Source organism: Alligator sinensis, unplaced genomic scaffold (assembly GCF_000455745.1).
Source record: "Alligator sinensis unplaced genomic scaffold, ASM45574v1 scaffold1447_3, whole genome shotgun sequence".
NCBI lineage: Eukaryota > Metazoa > Chordata > Crocodylia > Alligatoridae > Alligator > Alligator sinensis.
This window is the reverse complement of record NW_005842466.1, coordinates 166,321-183,771: the sequence shown is the minus strand read 5'-3', so window position 1 is coordinate 183,771 and position 17,451 is coordinate 166,321. Positions and strand designations below refer to the sequence as shown.

General features: G+C 40.8%; 1 protein-coding gene across 7 annotated transcripts in view; it reads right to left on the bottom strand.

Annotated features, from left to right (window-relative positions):
• Nucleotides 1–17,451, bottom strand: part of TBL1XR1 (transducin beta like 1 X-linked receptor 1) — a 185,492-nt gene that overhangs the window by 29,229 nt on the left and 138,812 nt on the right. For all 7 annotated transcript variants that reach the window (XM_025212505.1, XM_025212504.1, XM_025212507.1 and 4 more), the window contains one exon: nt 1,178–1,280. In XM_025212505.1, the coding sequence (XP_025068290.1) occupies nt 1,178–1,235 (58 nt within the window). In that variant the 5' untranslated portion in view covers nt 1,236–1,280. The remainder of the gene's footprint in view (nt 1–1,177; nt 1,281–17,451) is intronic.

Below are 17,451 nucleotides of genomic sequence, written 5' to 3'. Positions count from 1 at the left end.
GCCTGCTGTTGTGGGAGCCCACTGGGCTTCCCCTAGGTCCTACAGCCCTTGGTTCCTGTCATTTTTGACAGGAACCAAGGGCAGATAAATATTAATTTTGTAAATATTTTAGGGGCCCCGCGGGCCAGATAGAATGGCCTCACGGGCTGCATCCAGCCTGCGGGCCGTATTTTGCCCACCCCTGCTCTAGATCATACTGTTACCGCTGCAAGATCCCAGCCTGGCCCCGGAGCAGCTCCCTGCCCTGCCAGCACTGCTGGGGCCAGTCTCCATGGAAACCAGCCCCAGCCCCACAGGCAGGCACTGCTGGGAAATGGAGTCCAGCTGCCAACCGGATCCGCAATTTTGCCTACCCCTGAGCTACACCCTGCTGCTGTGGTTGGTTTCTAGAAGCTTTTCAAACAGAAGACAGTAAATATCACCAACTAGCTAAAGGTACATTCTATTTTCCTTGCATCTTGCATACATCAGAGAGCTGGGTAGACACAAGAAATAAAATGCTTCCTTTTGCGTATAACAAGTATTAGGATTTTGTTCTACCACTAGCTTTGGGAGGCAGGGGACTTTTGCTAATCTTACACTAGTAGTTAAAACAGGTAGTTAAAACTAGGCAGCTAAAACAGATTAGAATCCCTACACAGTAAGTCCCTTGCCAGAAGGAGTATTTTAATAGTAACCTGCTTAACCACATTTATAGTAGGTACATTATGGTCTCCTTCAGTGATGCTCTTTTCCTCCAAAATGGACTAATGCCTTCTGATTCCTTGGCCACATTTTACCATGAAACCCATCCCATAAGAGAACTATTTGGACAACTCCAGAACAGAACTAGATAGCAAGAGTATTTTCTGCAGCAGACCTTTCTTCAAGTAGCCCCAGACCAAATGGTAGAAAGTATCTTGGCTATCCAAGACATCAAAAAATCCTCTCCCCACAAATTACATCACTGAGTTGTCTGGCACCTGAACAGTATTAAAATGACTAAAACCAGTTAAGCCGTAGGAGGCAAATTACTAGGATCAAGTGTCCTGATTTGGACACACAAACACAGAAACAATTCATATTCAGCAGATGCATCCACCTACAGATAAAATTATAAATCTAGTCTGCATTTAGCAGAGCCAGTTACAGATTAATTATTTCTTGAAAATCAAAAGAATTTAGATGGACTACTCACCTGATTCTTGCAAGTATCTATATACCAGGAAGTTAACCTCATCACTGCTTATACTCATCTTTAGTCCCACTTAAACCATGAGGTCACAGCGAAGGATATAACCCTAAAAACAAAGAAAACTAGTGTAAGTCAGACAGGCACACACTTCTTGATAGCTAGTGTAGGTTTCCAACAAACTGTTTACTTAAATAGATAACCTCTCAGCAATATTTAATAAGCTAATTTTATTTCACAATATATATTTCCCGCCCCCCCCATGTGAAATTTTATTTCACAAAAAAAAGTCAGTCTGAATTTCTAAAACATCATTTATGGCAGACAACTATTAAATAAGAGGCCAGACCCTTAACTGGCTAATTTGATGTCCCTTAACTGGCTAATTTGACTACATCAAGCAATGCCAGGTTTGACCTCACACTTGCAAGTAATGTAATTTGTAGCATTTTTTAAATCATTTCTTTTTCACTATTAGCATTTATCCGAGTGGATATTGAAAACAGAATATGTGCTTTCACAGTTGTACATATAATCTCACGTTTACTTTCTAACCGATTTCATTTTCAGACTGTCATGCCGCATCACAATACCGCAGTGTCTGAACAGCGAACACCGCGAGGCATTATTTGTTTACGAAAGACAGCTGCTTCCCCTAAAATAAAATAAACTCCTAGTCATACCATAGGCTTTGCAAAAACATATTATTTAAAACAAGATACACATTTCAGACCAATATTGACCTGATCATGCTCCTTTAAATCTACTTTTAATCGGTAATTAAAGGATTGGGGGCGGGGGGCATAAGCTGATACACAGATAACTGGATACGTATTTTATTTTTACTTGGTATCTGAAGAGTGACACAGGTTCTACGAGTGGTGTGTATTCACGAACAAAAAGTACATATATTCTGACAGAAGGCTGGGCTTATTTCACTGCATGCATATACCAGTATGCAAGTCAAACAAGTGCCCAAAAGAATCTTAGCTTTCATTATAAAAGGAGGCAAAGTGGGCTAACACACTTGCCTTTTGCCTTTGAGAACCTGGGATAAATTACTGAGAATAATGTAGACTCTCAGTAGCAATCAAGTTTTTACACAATTTGGCATGACTGACTGTCTGTATTCAGGAACTGGGACTGTGACAGCAAAGGTGCGGCAAATCACAACTGCAGTACACTAACAAGGCTACCAATGAGGGATGAAGTCAGCAAAGGCCAAAGTGCAATTGGAGTTGCAGCTAGTAAGGGACGTGAAGGGTAACAAGAAGGGTTTTTACAAGTACGTCAGCAACAAAAGGAAGATCAGGAAAACTGTGGGTTCCCTTACTGAATGGGGGAGGCCACCTAATGACTGATGATGTGAAAAAGACAATGCCTTTTTTACCTCAGTCTTCACAGGCAAGGTGAGCTCCCAGATTACTGCGCTCGCCAACACCATTTGGGGAGGAGGTGAGTAGCCAGTGGCCAAAAAACACATTAAGGACTATTTAGATAAGTTGGAAGTCCATGGGGCTGGACACAATGCACTCAAAGATGCTGAGGGAGTTGGTTGAAGTGACTGCAGAGCTGCTGACCATTATCTCTGAAATCTCATGATGACTGGGAGATGCTTGGAAAAGGGATAATATAGTGCCCATCTTTGAGAAACAGAAGAAGGAGGATCTGAGGAATTACAGACCAATCACAGCTTCACCTCACCCCTGGAAAAATCATGGAGTGTGTCCTCAAGGACTCCATTTCTAAGCACTTGGAAGTGATCAGGAATAGCCAGCATGGATTCCCCAAAAATAAGTTATGCCTGACCAACATGATTGCCTTCTATGATAAGATGACTGGCTCTGTGGATGCAGGGCGAGCAGTGGACATAATATACCTTGACTTTAGCAAGGCTTTTGATAGGATCTCCCACAACATTCTTGCAAGCAAGCTAAGGAAGTACAGGGTAGATGAATGGACTGTAATGTGGATAGAAAACCAGCTGAATTACTGGGCTCAAAGGGTAGTAAATCAATGGTTCGATGTCTAGCTAGGTGCTATCAAGTGGAATGTCCCAGGGGTAGATCCTGGGACCAATTTTGTTCAATATCTTCATCAGTGACCTGGAAGATGGCATAGAGTGCACCCTCAACAAGTTCATGGATACCAGCATGCTGGGGGGAGTAGTACATATGCTGGAGGGTAGGGCTAGGATTCAGAGAGACCTCAACAAACTGGAGGATTGGACCAAAAGAAATCTCATGAGGTTCAATAAGGACAAGTGCAGAGTCCTGTGGTTAGGATACAACAATTCTGTGTACCAGTACAGGCTGGGGATTGACTGGCCTAAGCAGCAGCTTTGCAGAAAATGACCTGGGAGTTAAAGTGGACAGTAAGCTGAATATGAGCCAACAGTGTGCCCTTGGTATGAAGAAAACTAACAGCATACTGGGCTGCATTAGTAGGAGCACTGCCAGCAGATCGAGGGAAGTGATTATTCCCCTCTATTCAGCAAGGTGAGGCCATATCTGGAGCACTGTGTTCTCAGAGGTGACAGATAACAGAACAAGGAGCAACAGTCTGAAGTTGCAGCAAGGGAAGTTTAGGTTAGATATCGGGAATAACTTTCTCACTTGGAGGGTAGTAAAGCATTAAACAGGTTATTCAGAAAGGTTGGGGACTCTCCATTCTTAGACGGTTTTAACACTTGACTAGACAAAGCCTTGGATGGGATGATATAATAGGGGATGGTCCCGCTTTGAGCAGAGGGTTGGACTAGATGACCTCCTGAGGTCCCTTCCAACCCTAATTTTCTATGATTCTATGATTAATTCAGAGACTGAAAATAACAGGTTTCTTCAATATAAAAAAAGAAGTTTCTAGCCCTTGAGCCTGGAGCTGAAGCCAGAGCTGAGCCACTGCCCATCTCAGATCAGTACTCTACTCCAAGATTAATAAATACAACAGGTAGACAGCCAGGTTCATAGCATCTGACAAGGCAGGCTGTCACCCACAAATGTCATTTCTGTCTGAACCACTAGGTCCTACCGTAACATCCCACCCTGCCTTCTGCCTCACAGAACAGGAATCAAACCTGAGCCAGCCAGCACCTGCTGCACCTACACGTAGGATGGTTGTGTAGTCATTCAGTGCTACTGCTGAAGGAGGCAGAGCTCCAAGAGGAGGAGTTAGCACAAAATCTAAACCAAAACCCCCATGATCAGGGTCACAAGGTTGCTAAAATATAAAAGACTTAACATTCTTTCTAGGCCTTTTTCTTTTAAATGAAGAGGTCTAGCTGCAGTTCCTGAACTCCTTTCTCTCTCTTTTGAAGGCAGGCTAACTACTAACATTGAAGACTAACAGAGATATTTCTTTTGAAGGAATAACAACGGTAAAAATTTCAGGGCTTAAGAATTGCTAGCTAATGGCACCCAAGGTCCAGATTTTAAAGAAATGTTAATACCTTTCCCGCCCCGCCCCCGTCCCCCAATAATGCGTAGCCTCTTTAGTGACAGTAAAGTCATTAACATACTACGTATGAAAAGGTAAAAATAAAATAAAATAAAATAAAAAGGTGGGGAGTTCAGTTGTTTCTGGGTAAATATTGAAGATTCATATCTCTAGAGTGGTTTGGCTGAAAGCTTAGACGTCTTGCCTTACAAGACAAGCGAGTAAATTTTGTAATTGCTATAATAATTTACAAATTTATAACAGGTGTAAATAAACTGATAAAACTTGCTTATTATGAAAATACAGAAAATAGTTTTCAACCATGCTGCACACAAACAATTTGGCCTACTGTACTTAATGACTTACTAAGCATTAATTTCTACATTAAACAACATTGTCTTATCAAAGCTGGTATATATAATGCTCTGATTCAAAGCCACTAGCTAAAGAGGAAGAGTTACATGGATAAGGAAAACACTCACCTATCAGAATAAAGGGTAGTTTCCAAAAGGTACCCTGTAACTAACACACACACACACAACATTTCCTTATTATAGGTCTATCACCGTTACTGATTTTTAAGATCGTGTTGCTTCAAAAAAAATAGAATAGACAGTATGAAGCAATCACATATGACTACAAATCTTTGATATTTAACAGATGAATAGCCTTATTAATACGTGAAGGTCTACCTTCAAAGCAGGATTGCAAAATTGTCATACAAATGTGTCTGCCATCTGTCCTTTACCCTGACAATCAAAAGATAAGGTAAAACTAATATTTAATTTGCTGTCAAAAGTGTTAGTCACCTTGGCCAAGTAAGCAAGTCAAAAATTTTCAAGGCTGGCTCAAACTATTTTCCAGCAAGATGTCTGGTGAAATGAGGAAAAATTACTGGCATTTGTCCCACAAGAGAATTGCTGTCAAATACAACTGTCAAAAGGTGGCAGTGTAACACAAACTTTTGGAACAGGGACTTCTTTATTTTTCAAGTAATGTTATGTTAAATAAACACACAATTTGCCTGATGAGGACATTAAAAGATTAAAGATCTATAACGGGAAAAGGGCTGCAGGAATATTTGGTGTCTTTCAGGATCCTTGTATATTATCTGTTTTCTCCAGCATAAATTCAAAGCTGATACAGACAGCTTTATCACTCGTTACCCCAAGATCAGCACATACAATCACTCTACCACTGAATTTGGCCACTTCAAGGTAGGTGAAAAGCCCTATAGGCAACAAAGGGCAAAGAGGAATTTTGGAACCCCAGACAAAGATTTAGAGGGTAAATTCAATGCAGTTGAAGATGTGGAGGTAAACACAGAAGGCAGTCAAGGGGCCATAAATCTTTCCTTTGACAAACTCCTATCCCATGAAAGTGTAGTGTGCAGAACTAGGTCTCAGTTCCCACCGGGCATTTTTACACATGGAAGCACTGCAGTGCCGGGCACTTTGAAAAGCACCCAGCGCTGCGTCACCTGCAATTGTATAAGTGGTAAAATGTGTGTCAGCGCTGAGAAAATGGCAGCTGCGTGCTTTTGAATTAAAATGCAAAGGGGTTTTAGTACAAAAGCGCACCACCATTTTCTGCATGGTGATGTGCATTTTGCTGCTTATACAACCACACACGCTGCAGCGCAGTGCGCATCAGCTTGCATGTGGAGCAGACTCGATTAATCGAGTGGCATATCTCTGGCATGTTGCAGGACAAAGAGGTATGTGTATAAATGTCCACTGTGCCCAATTTAAGCTGGTTCAGCACTAGCTCCTTGCTATGACACAAGCCAGTCTGTGCTTCACACAAAGGCATGGGTTAGCACAAGTCCTTGCAGGAAGGCATGGGACAATGGGGATCCCCTGGCTCCAGTGCTACCCTGAGCCAAGACCTATGCTGACCTGTGCCTTCATGTGAAGCACAGGTCAGCAAAGGACTCCACAAGGGGCTGCAAGGGACCCAGGGAATCCCTAGGCAAAGGGAACACGTCACCCCTTATCCTGCATCGGGCCTCTGATGTAGGACATGGGGCAACATGCATGTCACCCAGTAAAGTAGATCAGCTGTGGTAGGACATGTCCACTTCGGTTTGGTGATGTCTGTTTCTACCCTAAAGCAGTAGCAAAGCAAGCTTGGCCAGCTACTCTGCTGCAGATGAACCATCAGATGGAGAGTAGCCAACGCCAATCCAGGTCAGCTCTTTCCATGCTTCCTGACTTGGGAGTTGTAGCTGGGTATGGCCTTCAACTCCAGCAACCTTAACTGTTCAAGTAATCATCTGACAGCTGTTACCACTGGGCACAAATCTGAGTAGCTTCAAGAATTGATTCTGGAGTAGCTAGCCACACCAATGTAAGCGCTCAACACAGAAATCAACCCCCACCCACTACTTGCTATTCAACTTAAGAGTTTTCTCCCAAAGAAAAAAACTATATACATAAACACCAATTAGGTAAGCTACAAGTCATGTGAAGTCTGTTTTCCCTGACAGCAGAACAGCCCTAAGCTTCTGTGAATCTGTGAAAAAAGGCCCCAAGACTACTACTTAGAGTAGTGAGAAGAGCTCATAAATGGTGGCTGGCTGCTTTAGCAAGTGAAGACTGAAGAACAAGCAAGATGTGGAAAGAGTAAAAGAACAGGAAAAAATATAAAAGAGGGTAAGCAAATAAGATGGCTCATTTTTAGTGAATTCAATTTATTAATGTTCCTTTACTTTATTTCCCATGCATTTCCTGCATGGATTTCTATACAACCATGGAAAATAAGTAAGATGAGTATTTATTTTCAGCACTTATGTTACATTAACATTGCTATTTATTTTGGAACCGTCCTTAAATAACTGGAAAGACAGACACAGAGAAGTAACAAAAAATCATTGGAATTCACATGAAATCCCTTGGTAGCTGAATGCACTTAGCTGCCTACCAATGCTCAGTTTAATTTAGTAGTGTCCACTAAAATATTCCTTAAAAGAGTTGCAATTTTATATTCACTATATACAAACCTTTTTTCTAATCTTCTTGCTGGCCCTCCCAAAAATCCTAAGTCCAAGACTGACAACATTAAATCAGAGCAGCAATACAGTAAATTCAGAGGAAAGACAGAAAATATCTCCTGAAAGTAACACCTGTAAAGGGTAATGATGTGTAATATTTTCAAATCTGACTTTGGCGCACAGATTTCTAAGTCTTACTGACAATCAACAGGAGCTAGGCTCCTAAATCCCTTTTGTAAATGTGACTTGGGTACAAAGAAACATTTCATGCTGGATTTTTAAAGGTATTTAGGGAATTGTGCATCTAAATATCCTCAAAAATCTCTTGTGTTCTGGTACTTTAAAAAATGTTTAACCTATTTTTGTAAAGTTAACATAAATTTACAAATATATGTGTTTATGCCACAGTATTCCTCTACTTTGCAATATGAATAAATCAGGCCTGTAAGAAAAGGACTGTCACCATTTTATCTTCTGCAGCAATCTATATTTTTTTCAAAGGATCTGATAAAATCTACATCAGTCATTTGGTACAATGGAAATAAAGTCAAGATAATAGAAGTGTCACAGGATCAATACCCACTGCTTAAAAAGAAGTCTGCTTCAGAAGGGCTGTACTTAGTCTGTTTTACTTTCTAAATTTCTAGGAAATGTAGGAGTGCCGACAGCTGAACTGTGGAGTGACTGATCTGCCAATGAAGAAGAAAAAAAGGCCTGACGCATTAAAAAAAAAAAAGTGTATTGGTGGGTGGGGAACATACATGATAAGGGTTCTTATTGAAGGAGAGCATTCCAAACCTTTTCTTTCTTTCTTTTCGCAAAACAATAACCGTGTTCTCAAAATGAACAAAGTAAACCCTTTCCTAGTCTAGCTGATTTTCAGTGGAGTTGACAGACAGGCCACTATTTAGTTCTTCAAATGATACCAGTAGTAAGTAGTGGACTGGTTGGGGGGGGGGGGGGGGGGGGGGTGCTGTAAATGTGTATTTACCAACACCACTATTAATAGTTATTATTAATGACCAATATTAATATTAAATATGTTAACAATTAATATGGGCAGCAGTAGTTGCGGTTGTGCTCATGACTGCTATGTGTTTGTCACAAAGCAAAACCTTCTGTGTTCCCCCAATCCCTTTGAATTTGAAATGTTTCTCGTAAACCAACCAATGAGTCTGTCCAACAGCAAATTGGTCTAACAGCAAATCGGTCGTACCAGACCAATGAGTTTGTCCAGCAGCAAATCAGTCACGAAACTGGAACCTACAAACTGTCGTGGGAGGTTGTGCAATGAAGGAAGCTGGACATCACAAGAAGGCCGGTCACCCTTACCAACACCATAATGCAGGGTGCAGTGGAGGGAAAAAGAAAAGAGCTAGACCCAGAAGAGCTGGGGAAACCAGTATTAAAGAATGGACGGGGCATCAACTGGCAGAGTGCATAAAGCTAGTCAAACACAGGACAGAGCGGAGGAGGGTTGTTACAGCATCTAAGGTGCCCCAACAATTGCAGCCATCTTGGGACTGACCTAACCTGACCAACCCCTTTCAGCAGTAATGCTGATTTGGAGTCTCCTAGCAAACCCCCCGCTCTCTTCCCCTTCACCCAGACCATTTGAAAAAAGGTTTTGTCAGCTGCTGATATCCTCCAGGGTCTGCATCTCCTTCATGGAAGACGCAAATAACTGGGCTGTGACTGACAACACTCATGCTGAAGTCAAGTCAAGATAATCTGAAAGCACTTTGGCACTAGTTAGCACTCAAGAATGTCCTTGTTTTCCTCTGCTTGTTTAATATCTTAATATTTTGTATTCTGTGCCTGCACGAACCTTTTGTATAATGTTACTTAGAAAAAACTTAAACCTTGTCAGAGTAGTGCTTGAGATGTAACATGAAAGAAAACTACTCATGCTTTCATCTTGTCAAGACCTTTTTGGAGGCTAGATGACTCACAGATAATTAACAAAGTAGATCATAAGTACTCCCCCATTTGAAAGCAATTCAACCCCGCTCACTTTGTGTATGGGTAACTGCTAGGTCAAAAATATTACTGTCCGTGATAAGAAGCTTAATTTTATTTTATTTTTTAAAGCAAACAGCAATCAGGTTGTGGATTCAAAAGAAAACCCACCTACCCCGAGTCAACAAAAGCACGTAAGTATACATATAATACCTTCTTGTGATTTGGATTTATTATTAACTCAATAACATCAAAACAAACACAATCCTGCATTTCCTTCATGAGCCCAGTACAGGCAGCCTCCACTTAACGCTGTTTCGCTTAGCGCTGTTTCATTATAACACTCATTTTACATTCATACCCGATTCCACTTAGTACTCAGCAAGTTTTGTTGTAACGCTCACGGTCGCCATCTTGGTTTGTCAAAAACTTTCTGTTTTGCTTAATGCTGTTTCCACTTAACACTCAATTTTTTGGGAACCAATTACGAGCGCTAAGCGAGGGTTGCCTGCATTTCCCTGGAGGATTTCCTATGTCCCAGCTTCCTGTTCTGGAAGGGTCACTTCTGTGTTATTCTGGATCTTGGGAAAAGGCAGGGAGACTTTTTGTTCTCATTAAGCCTTTATTGTAACAACTAACCCTGACCCAAAATGGTTGACTGACCACTTCTTGTCAACGACATCACTCTTTAGTAAGGGAGTTGACCCGTACTACTATATCCCCCTCTCTCAGGAGATAACTTGATATACAGTTACAAGAGGAACCTAAACAAAGCAGAAACATTGGTAAATCTATTCATTTAGACCAGACTAATTCACAGATCTAATCTCCTCAACGGAACCGAGGCATGTCCAGACTTCATGTGGTAAACAGGTGGAATCTGATGAAAATTTTCTCGATTCCTATGAAGGAGACCACTAGGTGTCTCCACCCAGTACAAATGAGGGGTACCTGCCCTAGCCTGGACGGTGCCTTGGACTCTGGATCTGGTATCCAAACGTCCTGCTGGGGTAAAAGAGCAGGTCCATGTCTTGAAGCATGCCTGGCGCCATAGTTCCATCTCCAAGAGCCCTTTATCTGTTTTTCTCACAAAATTCCTGTGGATCAACAAGTTTTGGAACCAAGTCATTGATCATACTTAGGAGGGTTGTACACAGCTCCAGAAAACTTGTGGGCCACTATCAGTTCTTAAAACTGAAGGTATGTCATGGCATGCAAATATGCTCTTCAATGCCATTATAACTCTCTGTTGTGGTGCTCTGTAATTGTACCATCTCCAAGTAATGGGAATAATAATCAATACCAACAAGGCAAACAACCCTTCCAAGTGAATTCAAGGACATCTTTGGGTTCCAGAAACCCCTTGATGGCTGCAACTTTTGATGGGTCTGGTTGGATTCCATATGGTGTAATCCAACGTCCCACAAATATGAGCTGTGAAGTAGCAAAGGTGCACTTTTTAATTAAATGTAGCTCCAGCTTCTCAGAGTTTTCCGAGTGTTGCATCCACTCTTGCATCATGTCGTGCCTTGGGGGGTCCCAAAAAATAAAAATATCATCGGCGTGGCAAAGAACACCTTTTAGGCCATCCAATACCAGTGACATTTGAAACTGAACGAATTCAGGAGCCGATGAGATTCCAAAAGGTAGCCGTTTAAACCAGTAGCATCCAAATGGAGTAATACAAGTTGCTAGCTTGGACGATTCAGTGGCTAGAGGAAGCTGCTAGAACCCTGCCTAAGCATCCAATTTTGTGAAAACTTTAGCTCCTGCAAGTTGAGCCAAGGTGTGTTCTATGGAATGAAGAATGTCTTTACTTGCATACGTACTTGTTCAGCTGTGTGAGGTCAACACATATCCTAATCTTACCATTGTGTTTTGGCAGAAACGCCATCCCAGAACACCAAGAAGTAGGTTCTACAGTGCTTATAATTACTCCCATTTCCTCCATGTGTGTTAGTTCTTCTTTAACTTTGACCATTAGTGGCAAAGGTACCTGTCCTGGAGTAGTTAATGCATATGGAATGGCATCAGCTTTTATCTGATATCAGGCATATCTGATATGCACCTGACATTTGTCCCAGACCAGAAAAGACTGATGGGTATTTGGTTCTGTAGCACTGCTCCAAGGATTTCTGGTCCACTATTTAATCTAGTTGATAGACAAGTTGCAGTGCCTGTAAGCCAAGTAAAGGCAAAGCAGGATTACCAATCACACGGACTTCCTGGTTTCTACATTTCCGTTTCAGTGTCATCTTTGCATTAAAGATGCAAAGACATATCTCTTCCACAGCAGGACACTGAGCATGAATACGTTCTGGAGTTTGTCTACACCTGTGGCACTGGCCTCCTTTCCCACTTGTTTGCTGCTGTGGGTGCTGGTGGGACCGCTCCCCATGTCCGTTGTGCCTGTCAGTTCTGTTTGTATTTGTAGTTCCTTTACAGTGTGCATGGCATCCATATTAACTAATGCGTGACAGGACTGAGAATCGCTCCTGTTTTCTCTTTGCTTCTGTTTAACTACCTCTGATTAGTGAGCCTGTGTGATAGACTTCTGGAGTGTTAAATCAGGGTCCAACTGTAATCTTTGAGAGAGCTCTGTATCATGAAGCCCCACAACTAAGGGCTTAATTAGCTCCTCCTTAAGCTCCCCATATTGGCAAGATTTGGCCACTGCATACAAAGATGTGATGCATCTGGCTACAGATTTTAAAGGTTCCTGTTTATGAAGACTGACTCTAGTTTGTTCCTAAATCACATTTCTTTTGCCCAGAAAAAGATCAGTTAATGCTTCTATCACTGCAGCATATTGCTTTTTCTCTGAATTTGTAAGAGGCAACGACAGCAGAATTTCATCCACCTGATCTCCCACAGCTCTCACTTGGTAAACTTCCTTCCAACCGTTTGTCAAGGCCCGACACTTCCCTGAAGCGATTAAAACGCCTGATCCATCAGGGCCACATTCTAGGGGATTGGAAATCAAGCTGTTTTGGTGGTGCAATTTTGAGTGTCTGCACCATCTCTGTAGCCAGCCTCAGTGCTGTACTGGGCTTTGCTGCAGGTGGAGGAGTCCGGCTCTGGTCTACACTGGATTCAGCTGCTGCTAGAGTCAGATTCATCAGTCGGGAATCACCCGTTTGATTTCCTGTTGGTGGCAGGATTCACCACTGCTGACACCATATGTTGTTCAGCATCTTAGGAAGAGGCAGGGAGACTCCTTGTTCTCATTAAGCCTTTACTGTAGCAACTAACCCCTGACCCAAACTGGTTGACTGACCACTTCCTGTCAATGACATCACTCTATAGTAAGGGAGTTAACCCTTACTACTACAACTTCCACCTACCTGATACTCTGGGTGAAGTTAATGAGCTGCACCTATGCGTGAGTGAAACTCCAGCAGTTCTTGCTGCTAACACCTGCTAACTGGATGAGTTACTAAGAGCCTTGGGCAGTAGAATACAAAGTAATTTCCCAAAGACATCTTTAAGATTCATCTATACCAGTGGTTTTCAACCTTTTTTCACTTGCAGACCTTTAAAAAATTTCAAATGGAGGTGTGAACCCCTTTGGAAATTTTGAATGGAGGTGTGGACCTCTTTGAATTACAAGTGTGGGTATTCACATACTTTTGATTGGTCATAACCATCAGTCTCTGGACTGCCAAAGAGCCACAGACCACAAGTTGAAGTTGATCTACACAATGTAAAAAGAGAAATCTCAGCGAATGCTCCAAGCATCCTTGCAAAGCACGTTCATACATAAACAGCTTATCAGTACCTTGGCTACAACAGGAATATCCCCAAAATATAGGGAACCCGTCTTCAAAGAGGCAATCTCTAACTTTCCTCCTTCACCAGAAACCCTAATAGTAACTATTAAGAGTCCACACACAATTGCTTATAAAGGATCCCTAAAAAATCTACAAAAAGACTGCCAAAGTGCTAACGATGCTGTTAAGTAAGCCTTGGGAACGACCATATTTCACCTTTAAAATAGATTCAAACTAGGTTTAGCTCAGAGCAGAGACTGTAAAATCAGGTTGAGAATGCTTCTTATTGTGACTGATATGGTTCCCCCCAATTCTTAGTGGAATAAACATTACAGTTTTCACGTTTCCATTTTCAGAACCAGGTTCCAGCTTCACAGCAAATTTTATGGGAAAGTTCTAAAACACTTCAGGGGGTCATAACCAAAGTGTTCATATATCCTTTGGTGTAATGCTGTGAACTCCGCTACTATTAAAAGTGCCCTCACTCAGGAATTGAAACTTAAAACAGGAAGGTAAAGTTTTACAAAAAACTTAGGCAGACAAAGTTCCTTGGGTGAATTTGATATCTTTTATTAGACCAACCCAAATAGTTGGAGAAAAGTTATTAAGCAAGCTTTTGGGTTCAAAAACCCTTCATCAGGCTAAGGAAGTTTCAGCAGTTGGTGTGTGCTCTTCCTGGATGGGATGAAAAGTAAAGAAGCCAGGGGCTGGGCTGGGGAGTCAGTTGCCAGGCAGATTATAATGTATCAAAAATCCAATGTCTATGTTTAGTCCATGATCTCTAGTATCCAGCAGGTTGATGAAATGGAGCTCATAGGCTCGTCTCTGGGATGTCCTTAGACCAACACAGCTACAACCTAAACCCCTGCAACACAAAAAACTTATGCCCTTTCGTTATAAAAGTGTGTTAGTAAGGTGTCTGCACTCGGCAGTTTCTAATGGTAGACTTGCCCAACGAGGGGTAAGAATATTACTGTGGACCTGTAGTAAGCCAACAGTGAGATCACTGAAAAGCCTTTTACATTCCCCAAACAAAAATCAACTAAACAGTTACAGCTGTGGAATACACTTGCCTTTAAAATATACAATATTAAAACCAACTTAAAGGCAAAAGAAGAATCCATCCCTCACAAAAGATTGAAAGATCTCAGCTGACAGTTCAAAAACTAACCTTATACTTTAGCTTCAGCAACTGTACCCGCCATCCACATAGCAGCTACAGATCCTACCATCATTTCCTACATTAATTAAAACAATGCGATCACTTATTGTCTATTATAAACCACAATCACATTTCTGCTGGCTAAAGGAGTGTGTTTTCCAGATCATACTGAAAGACGGTGAAGTGTGTCATTGGTCTCCATTCCACATGGATGAATTTGAAGGAGAATTACTAAGATTAACCCAGACAACAGAGGGTCTCAAACACAAACTAAAAAGGTACAGCAGCTGGATCAGGGCCTTAGAGAACTTTACTGCTATAATTAAGCTCTATCCGTGGGTACCTGAAGCATGCAAGAGAGAATATTGTGAACTAGTAATGATCTACAAATTTTATACATTCTAACCTACTGCTCCGAGGAATAGTATATGGCCGACTCAGTGATTTCACTGGGACTCCACGCAGACACAGAGCCCAACCACGAAGCCTTAATCTACATTTCCGTACAATACTCCTCCACGTTATTCCAGCTGCCAGTTTACTCAACAAGATGACTTTCCAGAAGCCTTCCTCAAGTTACAATGGAGAATGTGTAATAGTATCAACATACCAAGAAAAGAGACTGACTGAAAAATGTTAAAAGTAGTCCCTCTAAAGCAGAGCTTTCCAAACTTTCCATGTTGGCGACACACTTTTTAGACATGCATCATTTCGCGACACAGTAATTCAGTTCCGGGGGAGGGGCCAAGGGAAGCAGACGCGAGTAAGGGAGCTCCGCGGTGCCCTTCCGCAAAATTTTCTGCATTTCGCACGACACACCTACACACTGCCGCTGACACACTAATGTGTCGCGGCACACAGTTTGGAAAGCTCTGCTCTAAAGGCTCTCAAGGAATGACTAATTTGTATAATAAATATAAGATTTATACAGATTCGATGCACATTAGAAGTGTAATATATGCAGAAAACATTATATGTCTTTCTGTGGATGCATCTATTGGCCATTAATTTAAATTAAATTGGTTATTTTTTCATTTTCTCATAAATCCTTAAAATGTTGTCTTTTCCCTGATTGTATTATTGAGTGCCCCCAAGCATCCCATGTTTCTTCACATCGTCACTTAAGAGACTCCTTGGTACAAACTGGCACTAGGATTTTTCTAGCTTTTGAAAAGTCTGTGATTGGACAATCTCTTTTAAAACTTTCAGATTCAACAACAAGATTTTTTACACGTTGTTGCGAAAAAACTGGCTTGGTTGTAACAGACTCTGCAGCATCTCTCAAAATGAAAGGGTATCCCTAGTTCTTCATTTTTCCTCATGACTCCTAATTGATATTATTTACACTTTATTTTTCTTCTTCTGCTTTCAAGAATCAATATAACATGTCAAATGTGAAAAGACATTAAAACATTTCCCTGTAATTCTACCTAATGAACCTCCTTACTGATTTCCCATGTGGTCAATCTCTGCTGATTTTCCTCCCAGCAGCCTAAAATATGAGTGGCTTTTCACATCTTTATCTTTTTATCTCTAAAGCTTTGCTGCTACTTTTAAATCACTAGAATACAATTTCATTTATAAGTATTAAAACATACTTCTCCCTTCCTGGTCTTTTCTTCCTGTAGCTCAGTAAAATATTTGTATTGTACACTTCAGCTTTACTGACCTAATTTATGGCAGCAGCCTCCATCTTTCTGTGCCAATTTGAGTGTATAGTGTATTATGACATAGCCAGTTTGGAATGTCCTGAAGATACAGAATTAGAACCCTGAAAGAAAAACATCACAAAACCAACAACAACAACAACGACTAACTAAAAATCATAGTCGGCTCCTCACTGGTTGCAACGCTGCGCATTCAATCCCCCAGAATCACCTCCCATAGCCCTTAGTTCTGTTATAAAATAAGCTTCAGATAGTCTATTTCTTGGTTTTGCCTAGAGCAAAACAGTAGTTAATTATTGAACTCTTCCCCAAAGTCAGATGCTATGTGACCCAGGAGAGTGGGCCCCTGGATATTCTGGTAGACAGACAAGTTACAGTATATTTAGAATTGTATTGAGATATTCTGACAACTAAGAGTTTCATACAGTAAAAGTCTGGGTTTCCATGATTAAGAGAAACTGTTAGGTATCTCGAGGGTACCGTGAAAAATTTAAACATTCTTTTGTCCTCATAGCACACTTTCTGAGTAGCTCATTTTAAAACAAAGGAAATATTCAAGTCTGAGAACAATCCTAGAAAATTACTTAGAAGCACAAGACATATTCAAAGAAACATAAATCAGAGTTAATTCTACTCTGTCACACATCTACATTTGTTTTCACATTACAAAGCTAGACATCGGGGGGAAAAACCCACTCATAACTGTGATTTTACTACTTTCATTAGCTTCAAGCATTTTTCATCATATTTTATATAATACTTCTTATTACTGAGTGTGCATTTCTTCTGTTTTGAAGGGGATTTAAAGGTAGGATATATATGAAATGTTTACCTGCAATCCTTAAATGATGCTTTTCTTTTTAGGCAAGAATTCATTTTAGTTCAGCATAGACCAAGACATTTCAAGTGCACTTAACAACAACAATCTGCCTATTGTTATCTTTTTAAAACAATACAAGGGATTTGTTTTCACTTTTCTAATATTTGCCAATAGTTGCACTGAAGTAAGTCTTTTAATGACTTTATATTTAGGTATTTAATTAAATGATTTATCTGAGCTACAGGTTAATAGGATACAGTTCTATGTTAAATCAGCACAGTCCCTGAAGCTCCCATTAAAAGTTGTAAAAGGGCCTGTTTTATGTGTAACTACCTTTCTTGGAAAATATTCAAGGTCAGGCAACACCTCTTAAATACATATATATTCCCAGGGAATGTTGATGGGTTGAAGGTGATGCTATCCAGGGTAACTGGAAGATTAGATAATGCTATTTGCAACATTTAAAAATGTATAA